Consider the following 18,492-nt stretch of genomic DNA (forward strand, 5'->3'; position numbering starts at 1 on the left):
GCTGAGTGGCGTTCATTATTGTGTGTTTTTGTGTGCTGTTTTGAGAATGTCTGAGCTTGAATTAGAGCAATGAACAAACATTAAATTTCTTGTTAAACTTGGCAAGAGTGGAAGTGAAATCAGGGACATGTTAGTCCAAGTTTATGGGGATAAGGCCATGCAGAAAATGGCAGTGTACAAATGGGTTAAATGTTTTTCTGAGGGGTGAGAACGCATCACTGATGAAGAGAGGTCAGGGTGGCCAGTTATGAGCAGAACTGACAAAAACATTTAAAAAATTGGTCAAATTGTATGTCAAAATTGTTGCCTTACTGTGAGAAGTATAGCAGACCAAGTAAACATAGATAGAGAAACAGGAAAATCTTAACTGAAAATTTTGGCATGAGAAAGTTGTGTGCAAAAATGGTCCCGAAGGAACTCACCAATTAACAAAAGCAAAGGAGAGTCAAAGTTTGCCAAGACCTTTTGGCGAGACAAGACGATGTTTTGGGCCATGTTATCACTGATGATGAAACACGGGTATACCAATACGACCCTGAAACAAAGCGTCAAAGTGCACAATGGAAGTCAGCCAATTCTCCACAACCAAAAAAGTTCCGTTAGTCCAAATCATGAGTCAAAACGATGTTGCTAACCTTTTTTTGATATCAGAAGGATCATTCATTATGAATTTGTACTAACTGAACAAACAGTTAACCATGTTTACTATTTGGAAGTGCTGAAAAGGCTGCGTGAAAAAGTTAGATAAAAACGACCTGAACTTTTCGTCAACAATTCATGGCTCTTGCATTACGACAATGCACAGCTCACACAGCACTGTCTGTGAGGGAGTTTTTAGCCAGTAAACAAATAACTATTGAAACACCCTCCCTGATCTGGCCCCCAATGACTTCTTCTTTACCCAAATATAAAGGAAATATTCAAAGAAAGACATTTTGATGACATTCAGGACATCAAGGGTAATACAATGACAGCTCTGATGACCATTCCAGAAAAAGAGTTCCAAAATTGCTTTGAAGGGTGGACTAGGTGCTTGCATTAGTGCATAGTTTTCCAAGGGGAGTACTTAGAAGGTGACCCTGGTTATATTCAGCAATGAGGTGAGTAGGATGAGTTCGCGAACTTAATTGTCTGACCTCGTAGTCATGACTGACCTTTGCTCCCAGGTTCCCTTGCTGATCTGGAGTCCTCTGTGTCCGTGGTTTTCCACACTTGGACTTCAAAGTTCCAACATTCCTTAGTTTCCACCCTCCTACTTGTGTGCTCAGCCCCTATTCCAAAGCACCAGCACCCTGGCCCAGCAGCTGGGCCTCCCAGCTTTAGCCACACATAGCCTTCCCCCCACACTGGAAACCTGTGCGGGGCCCGCATGTCAGCCCAGACCTTCATGATGAGTTACCCCTTGAGCGTCTTGTTGTGTCTTCTGCTAGCAGATATTAGTTGGCACCATTCTGAGCTGACAAAGAGGGTCAAATAACGTGTAGGAGAAGATCAGACTTTCCTTTCTCCTCTGTTACCAGATCTGTACCCCAAGGCCGCTTGGTATCCCCTAGAGCTCCTTCCCTTAGGTCCCGGAAGGTCCCATGTCGCCCTTCCCAGAGTAGTAGGCACCAAGTTCCCTGAGATCCCTTAGTTAACGTTGACCTCTCAAGTGATCTCTTTTTCATAATAATGACTCTTCAAAGTGACTTGAATCTCCCTCAGGTTTCAAAATATTCTCAATTATGCCTCACAGGGAAGCCAGTCAACAGAAAGCCCTGAATCTGAATCTAAAGTAGGTTATTTAACACTAGAATAGCTGAGCCCACCCATGACTCATCAGTATGCATGTGTGTAAGGAGGGTCATATCTTCCAAGTCAATGGAAATGGACAGGGAGGTTAAGTATCATTCTAATAAAGACCTGTGGTTCAGCGTTTGAGGAGATACAGACCGGACAGCAGCAGTCCCAGCCAGGTTTCACTTCTGTTACTTCTCTGCAGTCAGTGTGATTAGCTACAAGAATAGGGGACCATTATGTTATCTGATTTAATGAGGTAATATATTTATAAATAAATTTAGTTACAAATTTTATAATAGCTGAGGTGCCCTGAATTACAAACCATAAAAAAAGAGTAGCTAATAACCAAAATTAATAACATTTCCTGAAAACTGCAACATTTGAATGTCAGAACCTATGAAAGACACACGTTAGGGTTTATTCGGGATTCCAAAATAGTTTCTACAAATAAAGTTTAAGAGCAACTCATTTCATTGCCTTATTATTTCTCTGAGCACTGTTTTGGTATATTACCTCATTTCCTCTAACAACCTGGTAAAATAAGGCAGTGAGATGCTTGTTTTATAGAGGAGGACTTTAAGCCAAAGAGAAGCAACTTGTCTGAGAACTATGAATAGCTGTTATAGAGCTACCGTGTTTCCCTGAAAATAGACCTAGACGGACCATCACCTCTAATGCGTCTTTTGGGGCAAAAATTAATATAAGACCTGGTATTGTATTATATTATATTATGTTATAATGTAATATTATCATATTACATTATATTATATAAGACCTGGTATTATATGTTATATTATATTATATATTATATTATATTATACCCAGTCTTATATTATAGTAAAGTAAGACCGGGTCTTATATTAATTTTTGCTCCAAAAGATGTATTACAGCTGATTGTCCGGCTAAGTCTTATTTTTGGGGAAACACGGTAGGAGTTCTGAGTTCAAGACACTTGTTTTTATGTCAAGCTAACTGTAATTAATTGATTGAACTATACTGCCCTCAATTCATGACTGGTTCATCTTCCTTTTTTTTCTTCTTTAAGAACATGCTTTATAAAAAGTTTGTTGCACTTACAAATTTGAACTGTATGGGATAATTGAAGTTTTAATATTAGTCTGATATTATCTGAAATACACTAAGAAATTTGTATATTTGATAAATATTTTTATGTCAGTTTTAAGATAGTAATACTATTTATCACCTTTTTTATACACAGCAATCACAAATTAATTTTTGAATCTAAAGAAGAAAGGAGATGTAAAATACCTTCTGAGAACAGCAATTTAGGTAAGACTTCTTTTTTTTTTTAAATTTATTTTTTAAATTTATTGGGGTGACAATTGTTAGTAAAATTACATAGATTTCAGGTGTACAATTCTGTATTACATCATCTATAAATCCCATTGTGTGTTCACCACCCAGAGTCAGTTCTCCTTCCATCACCATATATTTGATCCCCCTTACCCTCATCTCCCACCCCCCACCCCCCTAGGTAAGACTTCTGATAGTGAATTACTCTTGGTGGTTCTACTATGGATAAAGTAAGAGTAAGGAAGTTTTGTTAATGAAAGAGCAGTGAAAAAATGTGTAAATTGCATGTATATATTTTCTTTCTTAATTTCATTCTTAATAGTCTAGTATTCAAAATTATTATAAAAGTTAATTGTAGGTAATTTAAAATCTGAGACAGTATTATGTGAAAAGAAATTCATTTATTTAGTCATGACCCCTAAAATGCCCTATATCTTTGCATAAATAAGAAAAAAGATTTTTAAATTAGTGTGTTGTATGTTTCCTCTGTAATCACCTTGTACCAAATTAGACTTGTTTTAAAAATGGATCTTTTGAGTAATATTTATAGCAAATGGATTACATCTAGCAAATGAATACTTGTTATTACATAGTGATTGGTCTCACTGAAAATGTAACCCAAACTAGGAACTCAGTAATACCTTCCTGGTGCTATAAACAAATGGCAAACAATAAGAACTACAAAACTAGCCACTGTGCAGCAATCTCAATGATATTGTTTTATAAAGATATCTACTGGTACTATGCAAGTCAGAAAAGCAATGTCTTGTTGAGAAAGAAGCATAGGTTATTTTCCATACAGATATACTAACAAGGTTTCACTATTATCACCTTCATTCCTCATAAGTTAAAACAGAATGAGACACGTTGACTTCATTAGAAGATGTTTCCTTATATTTGTTGGATAATTGTTATGACATTGTAATTTCTTTAGAACAAGATGCTCTGTTGCCATTAGTCGAAAGATAATCATAATAAATATCCACATGGCCATCCTTGGGTCTCAAAACATTATGATAAAAGTAGAAAAAGCTTCACAATGACAAAAATGCTGCTGTACTCACTGGATGTGGCACCTTGTACATTTTACAATCTGAATGCATGAGGACCCCTTTCACTTAGTAGGCCTCTATCAAGAACTTCTGTAGGTTGGTTTTGCAAGTTATTGGAAACACAAAGATGACATGGAGTTTGGTTTTTAAGGTGCTCATAATATTATAGACCTGTCCCTGGTTTATTTCTGTGGTTTTTAATAAAAAGGAAACCTTTTTATTCATTTATTCATTTGTCCGTGTAATGGTTTGCTATGTGACCATCCAGTGTCTTTCAGGTACTAAGTGTTACTCTGATGCTGCAGAATACAAGTGTTTTAAAAGCACCGGCCCTGCTCTCCAAGAGCTCAGTATTATTGTCATTTTTAGTCTTTATTTTATACGGTGCTTACTAGGCATCAGAGACCACTGAGAGCTTATAATTATCATTATTTATTGTTTTTATTGGTGTGTGGTATGTGCCAGACACTTTCAGTCCGTATGAGGAATCAGAGTTGTAAAAATCTGCGTAGGATTAAGGGAAGCATGCAGAGTGAGTGAAGGGGGCCAGGTAAAGAGGCAGAAGGACCGGGTTGGGCAGGAGGAACAACTCTCAAGGTTACAGGTTTGCAGAAGGAGCCGCAGACATAGGCTCAGATGTCCAAGTGAACTTTGCAGGATGTCTGAGCAGCTCAGTTTTGATGGTGCCAACAGTGTGCTGTGCGGATGGTTGGGAAGGAGGTGAATACCTAGGTGAGGCAAGCTTAGGAAAGTCTTTAGTACTAGAGGTAGGAGTCGCTGTGATCCTGTAGGCCTTGGGAAATGATTCCGATAGAATGCTTTTAGCTGCAGATAATTGGTGACCTAGGTAACAGTGGCTAAAACTACAGGAACCAGGGTGGTGTTGGGGTTCAGTGATGCCATCAGGATGCCACATGTTGGCCCTTTTCACCTGTGAGGCTGTCAGTGTTTTGTTTAAGTCTCATTTCCCGGTCAGCTAATTAGCAACTGCGCCAAACATGTTTTGAGGACAATATCCAAAGGCTGGAAGGACTGCGTTTCTTTACATGTTTCTCTTTTTTAAATTTTTCTTTAAAGTATAGTTGGCATGCGATGTAATATTAGTTTCAGGTGTACAACATAGTAATTTGTCATTTATATACCTTACGAGGTGATCACCACGATACGTCTAGTCACCAACTATCACCATGCAAAGTTACTACGATATTATTGACATATTGACTCTGCTGTACGTGATCCCTGTGGCTTACTTTATAACTGGAAGTTTGTATTTCTCATTCACCTTCTTTTTCATCCATCCCCTCAACTCCCTGTCCTCTGGCAAACATCAGGTTGTTCTTTGTAGCTGTGGGTTTTTTTCTGTTTTGTTTGTTTGTCTTGTTTTCTTAGATTCCACATATAAGCGAGATCTTATGGTATTTATCTTTCTCTTATTTCACTTAGCGTAATACCCTCTAGGAACATCCATGTGGTTGCAAATGGCAAGATTATGGATGAATAATATCCCATTGTGTATATATGGTATATTCAGCACATCTTTATCCATTCATCTACCGAAGGACACCTATGATGCTTCCGTATCTTGGCTATTGTAAATAATGCTACAGTGAACATAGGGGTGCAGATATCATTTTGAATTAGTATTTTTGTTTTCTTTGAACAAATACTGAGAAGTGGAATTGCTGGGTCATATGGTAGTTCAAGTTTTAATTTTATGAGGAATTTCTATACTGTTTTCCATAGTGACTGCACCGATTTACAACCCCACCAACAGTGCACAAGGGTTCCATTTTCTCCACATCCCTGTCAGCACTTGTTATTTATTCCCATTTTGATGATAACCATCTGACAGGTGTGAGGTGATATCTCATTGTGGTTTTTATTTGAATTTCTCTGATGATTAGTGATGTTGAGCTCTGTGTTTCTTTTAAATAGGAAGAAAACAGAGGCTTGCAGTAGACTCCCTGTAACATGTATAGGCTGGGGTACATCACATGCTCGTTCCTATACCAGTTAAATGGTAAAACTAGTCACTGTAGTTAGCTTAGTATAACATTTCCTATTCTGGAGCTGAGGAGAAGCCACCTTCTTTATGTATTGGGACAATAAATATCCACACAGAGTTGTGGTTCTCCAGTGAGAATGAAGACTAAGGAATGGCTAGTGGGCAGGGAGCCAGCAATGGTTACTGCAGGGGCTCATGGGAGAGTTTTGAGCAGAAGAGGAACAAGTGGATTCGGGCACTCTGGTTGTGGTGTAAAGCAGGGACCAACAAGCTTCTTCTGTGAAGGGCCTGATTTTAGGCCATTTGGTCTCTGTCATAGCTACTCAAATCTGCCATTATGGTGTGAAAGCAGTCATGGCCATATGTAAGTGAACAGGCAAGACAACTCCAGTAAAACTTTATATACAAAACCAGATGGCGGGGTGGAGTTGCCCTGCGGGCCATAGTTTACTGTCCCCTCTTATAGAGGATAGGTTGGAGGAAACCACAAAGAGACTGGCAGACAGAGGAAGCTTTTCCTTCCTTGGACTATTATCAGTTCACTATGACATTTTTACCCATCCATGCTGAAAGAAATAAAAGTGAGGAAGCTCAATTTATTCAATTTAAAATGTTGGTCTTTTTCTAGACTTATATCTTTCTCATTTGTTTTGCTGGAAAAAAATCTTATTCATTTAAGAAATAACCATAATCAGTAGTGTTTTTTTTTTTTTTTTCCTTGTGAAAGCCATCTGTTAAGAGCCCATGTTTGACTAGGGCAGTGGCTGTGGTAAAATAAAGCAGAGACAGAAAAGAGGTACAGTTAACATGATTTAGTGATGATTGAATATAAAACTTTAGTGGGGAGAGAGAAATCTGAGATGATTCATAGGTTTCCATATTGTGCACCAGCATTTAAATTGGACGTGAGGAGTGAATTGGACTCTATCAGATACATGGAGAAGAGCAGCAGGGAAGACCACTTTTGTTTTATACATGTTGAGTTTGATGGAATATCCATGGATAAATCATTGTACATTTTGGTTATACTGTATTTTGCCATGTATATTGCGTACTTTTTTGCCCAAACTTGTGAGGGAAAAATAAGGATACACATTGTACATGGTAGTACTAATTCTGTATCTATATAAAAGTTTTTAATTCTTTTAGTTATACTTATGAGTTAAAAGTGTTAACCATAGAAATCAATAACAATATCCATATGCAAAATAATACTCTGGAATACGATAATCGGTTTTGTTGAACTTACAACCAATGTCGAAGAGTTCTTGGCCTTCTATGATACGTAAATATTGTAAATTTGTTACCAGTACATAAAATTTCTTGTACCTTGTATCTGTTCTTGTGTTTTATAATTATTTGTTACATAAAATTTCTTGTACCATAATATGTTAAAAAATAAATGCTAAAATTCCTTTATTATGCAAATAACAAGTACCTAAATGTAAACAAATAAAAATTTGAATTAAAAAATTAAAATGGAAGATTTTTTCCCCCTGAAAGTTTGGGCCAAAAATGTGGGTGCGCATTATATATGGCAAAATACGGTAATTTTTTGGCATGTTCTGTCAACCACTGCCTTAATAGGTGAGGCATGTTTTTAGTTTTATAAGAAATTAAGAAAAAGATTAGAAACAAAACGAACTCTATAATCAGTAGTACATTATTATACTATGGATGATAATTATATGTTTTTCTATATTTATTCCATTTACTTGATTGATAACTATTATAAAAAAGGAATTAAGCCCTCCTTAGTTGGAGAATATTGACAGTGTGATCTCTTCATTTTCTTTATTGGAACTTTCATACTGTAGAACATATTGTCATTAAGGTTTTCCATTATTTATTCTGATTAAAATAGGATTGTTACTTATTTCACATTATTTTCTGACATCATTGTTTAATTTTCCCTTTTATGCCTTTATTAAATAGATATAGATCTACAGGAATCTCCAAAACAAGTATCAAGAAAAACAAATTCAAGCACAGGTATTCTGTGAAATAACCTTTTGATTATGATCAAGTAAAACATCAACCCAAATAATAAAAATTTCATATAATGTAATTTGTTAGAGGTTCCTAAAACCACATTGAGGTTTGGTTACTCACCAGAAAACTTTACACGACTCAGCATATAACTGTACTCATGCCTGTGATTTATTACAGTGAAAGGGTCAAAGCAAAATCAGCAAAGAGAAAAGGTGTATGGGCCAGAATCTGGAGGATACGAGGCACAAGCTTCCAAGAGTCATCTCCCTGTTGAGTTACCAGGATGTGCCAATTTCTCCTCTGTCAAAGTCTGGCACCACATGTGAAATGCTGTCTAGCAGAACCAGAGTCTCCTTAGACTCAGTGCCTAATGCTTTTATGGCACACAAGTCACATCGGCAAGCTCCCCCTAGCACGTACCAGATTCCCAGAAGGAAAGCGAGTTTTTAGCATGAATCACCTTGTACAAACACCTTAGGCCCTGGGAGCCACACTTAGTTAGGGAATGGTGGGAATCCAGGTTTCCAGACACCAGCCAAGGGTCAGCCAGTCAAGTAGGACTTTCGAAGGATAGCAGTTAGGCCTGCTGTATGCAATCTTCCTGCACAGCAGTTATAGCCCTGACTTAAATTTTTGACACTGTCTTAACATTTTATTTTAATAGCAAGTAATATGATGACATGCCATGGTACTGGTTTCAGTTGTAGCATCCATAGTAAATTTCAGTGCTGGTTATTTTTTTGCCTTTTTAAAATATTTAACAGGTATTTGTACATAAATTACTATGGTACTTATAATATTTCCTTTTTACCTGATTAATCTTTTAATGTAATTTTTAGATAAAATCAGCATAATGATTTCTAATTTAAAATTAGAATAAAATTGCCTTTTAAGTATAGGAATGATTCAGTTTTGATTCACTTTGCAGTACATCCCTGTTCATCATGATAAAGCAAGATGTTCAATCATATTTATCAATTATTTTCTTGCCTAAGTATGCAACTAAAATGATTTGCTTTATTTATGGATTTTCATATACTTCATTCAATTGGGTGGATAATATCCATATTCTGATACTTAGATCTTTATCTTAATTTTCAAGGTGACTGTGTCTTGAAAATAGCATTAATATATTAATATATGGTAATAGCAGGTTCAGTGGATACCTTTTTTTTTTAATTAATAAGCATTATTTGTTAGAGCAGTTTTAGGTTCATAGCACAATTGAGCAGAAAGTACAGAGAGTTCCCACAAAGCACATATCCCTGTACACACAGAACCTCCTTCATTGTTGACACCCTGCACCAGAGTGGTACGTTAATGCCGATCGATGAACTGCACTAAGTCACCGTTATCATTCGGAGTCCGTAGTTTACATTAGGGTCACTCTTGGTGTTGTACAATCTGTGGGTTCTGACAAATGTCTAATGACGTTTCCACCATCCCAGTACCATACAGAATAGATTCACTCCTAGATATCCTCTGTGCTCTGTTTACTCAGCCCTCCCTTTTCCCTGACCACTGGAAACCATCTTTTTACTACCTCCGTAGTTTTCCGGAATGTCATATAGTTGGAATCATACCGTGGGTATCTTTTTGAATCTTTAAAAAATTAAAATTCCAAGGTCATTCATTGAATGTAGTTGTTCAAAATAACCTCTTTGTCTTTTGTGAGTTTTTGTTTCTTTGGTTGTTTGTTGCTGTTGTTCAATGGCATAGGATCTGATGACATATGCCTTACAAGCTGAAAAAACATGATTTCTATAGACATTTGCCTCATAATGGGGAGGGTTGAGAAAAATGGCATCAAGCGCTACTGCAGAGCACTGTTTGGACCTTCCTGTTCTATGAGGAGGGTCCAGATAGACTCGCTAGCAATGGAAGGAAACAGTCTCAGGGGTTATACTTGATAAAACTGGGATCACAAAGTCTTTCATACTTACCTTGCAATGATGGCAAAAAGAGTCAGCTTCCTGTGTTGTGCAGTGCTGCAAAGTATGGTGCCCATCGACCCAGCTTCCTTATGACAGGGTGTTTCATCCTAAACTGAACACTCTTGACGGAAGAGCTGGACACGTTGTACTGCATAACAGCAAAATAAGTGTACACTGTTATAACTCGGCTTCATGATAGAAGTCAGAAAAATCATGTGATTTACATTTGACATTGTCAGTTTATGATACTGATTTTACTAAAGATACCATTTTCTTTCAGTTTGATGGGATTTGGTTGGGATTATGATCATTATAAATAACAGTTAACTTGTATGTATCAAATTTTGATAAATACCTTTCTTTTTTTCTTGTGTTTCACATATAGAAAGGAGGGGAAGTAAAAGTTCTTCGTGTATTAATTGTCTACCAATAGTATCCTTAATATTCATTCTAGTATAGTCTTTAGTCGTCCCAAAGGAATACTTTTAACACAGCATCAGTCTGATACTTTTAAAGTTCTGTATTTTTCTATTGTGGATTTAAAATGTATCTTATGTTTTTCTTTAATAGTGGATGAATGTTCTGAAGAAGACTCTGTAAGCAGGTAGGATTTTATGGATTTTAAAAAATCATGTGTTAACTAAGGGACTGCAGAGAAGAGAAACCAACATTTATTGAGTGTTCTACTCTCAGCTAGACACTATATTACCATGTTTCCCCCAAAATAAGACCTAGCTGGACAATCAGCTCTAATGCATCTTTTGGAACAAAAATTAATATAAGACCCAGTATTATATTACATTATATTATATTATATTATATTATATTATATTATATTATATTATATTAAGACTGGCTCTTATATTATAGCAAAATAAGACCAGGTTTTATATCAATTTTTGCTCCAAAAGACTTATTAGAGCTGATTGTCCATCTAGGTCTTATTTTTGAGGAAACACGGTTTGTGCTTAACATTTGTTATGTAGTCATCACAATACCTGTGCTGTTCTAGCTTACTTTTTATTAATTAGACATTGTGGTTCCGCGAGGTTGATTGATTGACTTGTGGTTTCACGGTTACTGGAACATAGTGGCTGACCTGTAATTTGACCTTCAGCCCGCCTGGCTTCCCAAAGTCATTCTCTTTCCCTCAGCCTGTACTGAGAAGTTCCTGGGCAACTCTGGAGTCAGGATTCAGATGCAGATCAGATGAGCTCAGAGAGTCTAATTTAGTTATGTGTTAATGCTGATTTAGAGTTTTCCTAAGAAGCCGGGAATAGGGAAATAAAGAGCTCCTACTGCGGGTCATTTGAGCCTGTCCTTGTTTCAGGAGCCCGTGCCTTCATAGGCTGAAGATTTCAAGGTTAGAGATTGCCAGGGAGCCCTGAGGATGAGAGATCTGGGAGTGGGAAAGCTAACAACATACAACTTTGTTCTTTGACTTTTGTGCTTGTAACTTGCAAACATTTCAAACATTTCAGGAAACTCTCTGTACTATTTTAGGATAAAAGGAAAGAATGGGGTCACCTTAGTTAGTGGTTTCCATGCTAAAAACGAAGACAGCCATTTTTGACAGACACAGGTTAGTCTCTGAAGCAGGACAATGGAGAAGGGACAGTGTATCTTTCTTCCTTGATTTAGGTAATCAGATTTGGCCCAGTTCAAATTACAGAAGTTATGTCAGCCATTAATTGGATTTTCAATCCATCCTTCATGACGTCTGGTGAAAACAAAGTAATTTCAGGCTTTGCTGATATATTGGTTGTCACTGTTTGTGATGGAAATTTAGACTGTATCTTCATTGACTATGTCATAGGTTGGGAGAGGTGGAAGCAGAACTAGATAACTGAAAACGTTTTAAAAACAGGCCAAATTTTAATTATATCAAGAAACTTCATTTAATATACAGATAGCTGAACTACCACTCCGTTTTTGTTGTTGTTTTTGCTTTTTTAAAGAAATGAACTCACTTGTTTTTGTTGTATATCTTTACCCTAAAGTCTTTCCAAAAAACCTGGCATTGATGATTCATGGCCTACATCGGATGATGAAGACTTTGATTTTGATACCAAGGTACAGTGCTCCTTTGTAAAATTAATTTTCCTGCTCTGAACTTAGTTTTGAGTGGTTCTTACTCTTAAAATTTAGTAGGGTTCCACCTATCATTGTTTTATGTTTGTAATGGAAAATTCACCAGAGCACACTTTTATAGAAATATGACTAGTTGAGGTTTTTTCCTTTTTCTTTCTTTTTTAAAATTTTAGTAAGTACTGAAAGTGGCGGCTGAAAAAAAGAATGGGCTGGTAAATGTATAGTAATAGGAAAATTATATTGGGAAAAGGTTTCCCACAATGGAAGAGATATGAAATTTGGTCAAGGGTAAGGATTATAAATGAAATCTTTAATGGATCAGATTACTTATTGTAATAATCACAATATCTTCCTGGTGACTTTCAGTTCCAAAACTAAATAGCATATAATATATAGATTTTTTAATTTATTTTTTAATTTTTAAAAAATTTTTGTATCATACAGTTGTTCGGAGGGAGTTTTTTCTGTTTCTATCCTGGGTTCCACATTTAGACTAAAATAGTAGAAATTGTAGAAACTTAGAAATTTAAATTGTCTTTCTCAAAACCCATATTACAAAGGATTCCACTGTGTTCTAAATCATTGCACTAAGAGTATATTCAAAAGTCCTCATCTAATTGAGGAATACATGTTTTGCCTAAAACAATAACCAGTTCTAAAATCAGAGATTCTTAATAACCATATGGTAAAATTCAGAGATTTTGTTGTTTTTTTAAATTTTAATTTCAATTATAGTTGACATTCAATATAATGTTAGCTTCAGGTGTATATCACAGTGGTTAGACATTTATATAATTTACAATGTGATGCTCGGTAAGTCTATTATCCCACCACCATACTTAGTTATTACAATATTTGGACTATATTCCCTATGCTGTACTTTACATCCCCATGACTATGTTTGTAACTTCCAATTTGTACTTCTTAATCCCTTCACCTTTTTCAACTAGCCCTCAACCCCCCTCCCACCTGGCAACTGTCAGATTATTCTCTGTATCTATGAGTTTCTCTTTTGTTTATTCATTTATTTTGCTTTTCAGATTCCACATATAAGTGAAATCATATGGTATTTGTCTTTCTCTATTTGACTTACTTCACTTAGCATAATACCCTCTAAGTCCACCCATGTTGGCACAAATGATAAGATTTTATTCTTTATTATGGCAAAGTAATATTCCATAGCACATATGTACCACATCTTCTATATCTAGTTGTCTATTGATGAACATTTAGTTTGCTTCCATATGTTGGCTATTGTAAATAATGCTGTGATGAACGTAGGGGTGCGCATATCTTTTTGAATTAGTATTTTGGATTTCTTTGAATAAATACCCAGAAGTGGGATTGCTGGGTCATATGGTAGTTCTAGTTTTAATTTTTTGAGGAAACCTCCAGACTATTTTCCAGACTGGCTGCAACAATTTGCAACCCCACCAACATTGCACGAGAGTTCCCTTTTCTCCACATCCTCACCAACACTTGTTTGTTTTTAATTGATCTTTTTTTTTTTTAGTTTCAGGTGCACAAAACAATGCAATAGCCAGACATTTCACCCCTCACAAAGTGACAACCCCCACCAATCTACTGCCCCCCAACATCATACATATCTATTAAAATTCCATTGACTCTATTCCCTATGCTGAACTCTATATCCTGTGAATATATATATATATATAATTATAGTTGGCATACAATATTACTGAACACTTGTTTGTTGATTTATTAATGATGGCCATTCTGCCAGGTGTGAGGTGATATCTCATTGTAGTTTTAATTTGCATTTCCCTGATGATTAATAACATTGAGCATCTTTTCATATGTGAATTGGCCATCTATATATTTTCTTTGGAGAAATGTCTATTCAGGTCCTCTGCCCATTTTTTAATTGGATTGTTTGTCTTTTTGGTGTTAAGTTGTATGAGTTTTTTAAATTTTTTATATTAACCCCTTGGATATGTCATTAGTGAATATCTTCCCCCATTTATTAGGTTGCCTTGGTTTTGTTGATGGTTTCCTCTGCTGTACAAAAACTTTAGTTTGATGTAATAGATATGGGTGTTGTTTTTTTCAATCCATTCAGCCACTCTATGTCTTTTGATTGGAGCATTTAATCCATTTACATTTAAAGTGGTTATTGATAGGTATGTAGTTATTTCCATTTTATTATTCACATTTTTTACCTTTTCTTCTTCTTCTCCTTCTCCTTTGTCTTCTTCTTCTCTTTCTCCTCCTCCTCTTCCTTTTCCTTTTCCTCCTCCCCACCCCCTTCTTCTTCTTCATTCCTCTAAGATTCCTTGTAATACTGATTTGGTGATGATGAACTCCTTTAGCTTTCTCTTGTCTGGGAAACTCTTTATCGCTCTTTGATTCTAAATGATAGCCTTGCTGTGTAGAGTAGTCTTGGTTGTAGGTCCTTAGTTTTCTTCTCTTTGAATATTTCGTGCCTTTCTTCACTTTGAGTATTTAGTGCCAATCCCCTCTGGCCTGAAAAGTTTCTGTTGAGAAATCATCTGGCAGTCTTATGGGAGCTCCCTTGTAGGTAACAAACTGCTTTTTCTGTTGCTGTTTTTAAGATTCTCCTGTCTTTAACCTTTGGCATTTTAATTCTAATGTGCCTTGGTGTGGACCTCTTTGGGTTCATCTTGTTTGGGACTCTGGGCTTCCTGGGCTTGTATGTACATTTCCTTTGCCATGATAGGTAAGTTTTTAGTTATTATTTCTTCAAATAGGTTTTCAATCTTTTGCTCTTTCTCTTCTCCCTAGTACCCCTATGATATGAATGTTGTTCCAGAGGTCCCTTAAACTATAGTCATATTTTCTTTAATTATTTTTTCTTTTTGCTGTTCCAAATGGGCGTTTTTTCCACTACCTGGTCTTCCGAATCACAGATTTGATCCTCTACTTTATCTAATCTGCTGTTGATGCCATCTAATGTATTCTTCATTTCTGACTGGCTCTTTTTTATGGTTTCTATGTCCTATTTTATGTTTACTATCTCTTTATTGTAAAGTTCCAACTGAATTAATCTATTATTTCCTGAAGTTCATTGAGCATCCTTATAACTAGTTTTTTGAACTCTGTATCAGGTTGATTGCTTGCCTCCATTTTGTTTAGTTGTTTTTCAGGAGTTTTTTCCTGTTCTTTCATTTGAGATGTATTTCTTTATCTCCTCATTTTGGCTGCCTCTCCATATTTGTTTCTTTGTATTAGGTATATCTGCTAAGTCTCCCACTTCTGGCAACGTGGCCTTATGTAGTTGGTGTCCTGTGGGGCCCAGTGGCCCATTCTCCCTGGTCACCTGAGCCAGATTCTCCACGAGTGTCCCTTGTATGGGTTGTACGTGCCCTCCTGTTGTTGAGACTTGATTACTGTTGACATGTCAATGTGTGGAATTGACCCTTAGGCTGACTGCATGTGAGGACTGTCTGTGACTACTGCAGATGAACTATTGTGCGTGGGCTAACCCCACGGAGGGGGATTCACTATTGCAGGCCTCTGGTGTCTGCTGAGTCCACCCTTGGGTGTGTCGTTTGTGGACCTAATTGGGTGATGCTGTGGTATGGTCTGAAGCTCATCTCTGGGTCTGTTGGTTCTTGGATTTCTTGGGAGCAGCTCTGGTGTAAGCCTAGGTCTTCTGCTGCTTGTGGTTGGCCCAGGGCCACCTAGTAGGAGTTACAAAGTGATCTGTTGTTGGTAACTGCCTGTGCTTGGCTTGGAGGCACCTGGGAGAGCCTATGCTATGAATGGAAGCCAGCTCCCACTAGTACTGGGCTAAGGGCCACTTAGCCAGAAGTATAGGCATGCTTTTTTAGGGTTTGTGGACCTTTAAGAGATTTCAAGGAAGTCCACAGTGTGGGCCGAGACCAGCTGCTTGTGAGTAGTATCTGCTGAGAGATGTTCAGGCCTGTGCATGAGTTGGGTGGGGCAAGTTCTGAGTGAATCACCAGGGTGAGGCGAGTTTAATGGAGAATCAGATTTGGAGCCCACCTGCAATTGCCAGCTGTGTGGGGGAAGGGCTCAATAAATGATCAAAATGGAAGACAGTGCTGCCCCTCCATACCTTGCACTGAAGTCAGACAGTTCACTTCTTCCCTATATGTCCCTGGTGCTTTTCAAGTTTCTGCCTGGTGCTGGAGCTGAAAGCAAGTGTGTCGTTCAGTGAGTAAGTCCATGCTCCTTTTCAGAACATCTGGGAGTCCGGCAGCCCTACATCACACCTGGACGAATCTCTGCTGATTTTCACAGCTAGATACTGTGGAGACTCCTTTTGCCAGCACTGGGGCTCCTGCTGGGGAGTCCAGTGTGGGACTGGAACTCCTCACTCCTCAGGGGGGACCTCCGCAACCAGGATATCCCTTCTGATTCTTAACTGCTCACATATGGCTATGGGACCAGGTTTCAAATCTCCACCCTTCCTACCAGTCTTGATGTGGTTTCTTCTGTATATGTTTAGTTATAAGAGTTCTGTTCTGCTAGTTTTCAGGTGGTTCTCAAAGGTGGTTGTACTATAATTTAGTTTTAATTTTGATGTGGTCATGGGAGGAGGCAAGCATTAGCATTTACCTATTTCACATTCTTGACCAAAACTAGAAACTTTTGTATAATAGCTTTTAAAAATATCTACCCAGAGTCCTTGTATCACACTCTCAAATTTCAAATTTCAGATGTTTTGTTATTATAATGATTTAAACATTCATTTTAAAGCCCCTACATCCTATAAGGTACTGGACATTAGAAAACATAATTGTACACATCCTGGAGCAGCTAGAATAAGGTCTTACATGTAAGAAGCTCTTTAATATTTTTTTGAATGTGAATAAATGAACAAAGACAAATAGCATTTTGTGTAATGAAATGTTACAAGTAATACATTAGACATAATATATCAAAGTTAAATCTATCTGAATTTCTAGAAATATGACTTAAATTTATATTCACTTTTAATGTTTAGGATATATAATTTCGGTTGAGTTATGTTGAGGAAATATGTCACAAATAAGAAGGAAACAAATAAGAAATATGTGTTAAGAAAGTAGATTATAGTATATTTTTTAGTATCCTTTAATTGTGAGCTTAGACTTTTAGATTAAAAAATTTCAAACTTTTCTTAGCCCTATCTCATGTTCCATTAAATATATCCTTTAAAAAAATTTTTTTTAATTAAATTTATTTAGGTGATATTGGTTAATAAAATTATATGGCTTTCAAGTGTACAGTCCTATAAGGCATTATCTAAAATACGTTTTCAAGCCACACATTCCTGTTTAGAATTCTGATTACCAACTCTTTCTCCAAGTGGAAAGCAGATGTGTTAGGAACATTTCTTTTTCTATTTTTCTCTCTCTCTAGTTATTTATAGCTTTCGTGTCATGATAGATGCCCATGTTAAAATAATTGTATGACTAATTCTATACTGACAAATTAAACTTTTTATTACAGTAGAATTTGTAAACAAATAATTATAGAGTAATGCAAATCAGTATTATTAGGATGTACTATGAACCAAATACTCTGTTTTATATATTTTTTTATGTATTTATATATTTTTATAAAATGTTATATATGTTAATGTATAATAAATATGTGAAGCAGAGGTTTTTTCCAGTATATTCCTAATAATACTGATGATTACTAAAGTCTTATAAATATATTTATATATAGTGAAATTATATCTATATCTATATCTATATCTATATATTTATCCACATACCCTGTACTTATGCTTTGCTTTTTATCCTTGTCTTAAGTTTGTACTTGATTAACTGGTCATATCTCATTTATTTCCTTTCTTTCTCCTCTCCCACCTCCTTTTTGTTTTTATTCCTAGCCTAATTTTTTCCTTGCAGAAAACATTGCTTCAGTGTGTTTTTTTCAGTCCATCTCTCTGTCTCCACTGTCAACATATCTCGTCATGGCTTTCTATTTAGTATGTATGTAGCTCTTATTCATGAATTATTGACCCTCAGGTTTATTCTGTTTTTTTTTTTTTTCTCTTTCTTGGAAGCAGCTGAATTGAAACAATCATTTGTTTTTAGCCTTTTGACAAAAAGAATAGAAGCCACTTTATACTGTTTGCAATTCCAACCTATCTACTACTAAAAACTATACTCTCATATTTTCTCCCACAAGAGATAATTCATGTAACTATAAATCATGCAAACACATTTCAAAATATAACAATTAATTTAAATGTCTTAATGTTAGCTTTTTCAGTAGTACTCTAAACTACATAGGGTTAAATTTTATAATCTAATGGATATCTTAGTATTTGGATAATAATCTTAGGGATGATGATAGTAACATTTTGGGGCTTACTTTGTCTTCT

At 36.2% G+C, this 18,492-nt stretch overlaps 1 protein-coding gene across 6 annotated transcripts in view; it reads left to right on the plus strand.

Moving 5' to 3' along the window:
- Positions 1–18,492, plus strand: part of LOC109456700 (ankyrin repeat domain-containing protein 26) — a 99,608-nt gene that overhangs the window by 9,165 nt on the left and 71,951 nt on the right. For 4 of the 6 annotated variants that reach the window (XM_088789341.1, XM_074324972.2, XM_088789337.1 and 1 more), the window contains exons 5-8: positions 2,999–3,069; positions 8,086–8,142; positions 10,647–10,680; positions 12,077–12,149. In XM_088789341.1, coding sequence (XP_088645467.1) covers positions 2,999–3,069; positions 8,086–8,142; positions 10,647–10,680; positions 12,077–12,149 — 235 coding nt within the window. The remainder of the gene's footprint in view (positions 1–2,998; positions 3,070–8,085; positions 8,143–10,646; positions 10,681–12,076; positions 12,150–18,492) is intronic. The other 2 variants (XM_088789344.1, XM_088789338.1) reach the window with 1 other exon arrangement.

The sequence above is a fragment of the Rhinolophus sinicus genome, chromosome 1 (assembly GCF_057876585.1).
Source record: "Rhinolophus sinicus isolate RSI-liver-muscle chromosome 1, RSI-T2T, whole genome shotgun sequence".
Classification (NCBI taxonomy): Eukaryota; Metazoa; Chordata; class Mammalia; order Chiroptera; family Rhinolophidae; genus Rhinolophus; species Rhinolophus sinicus.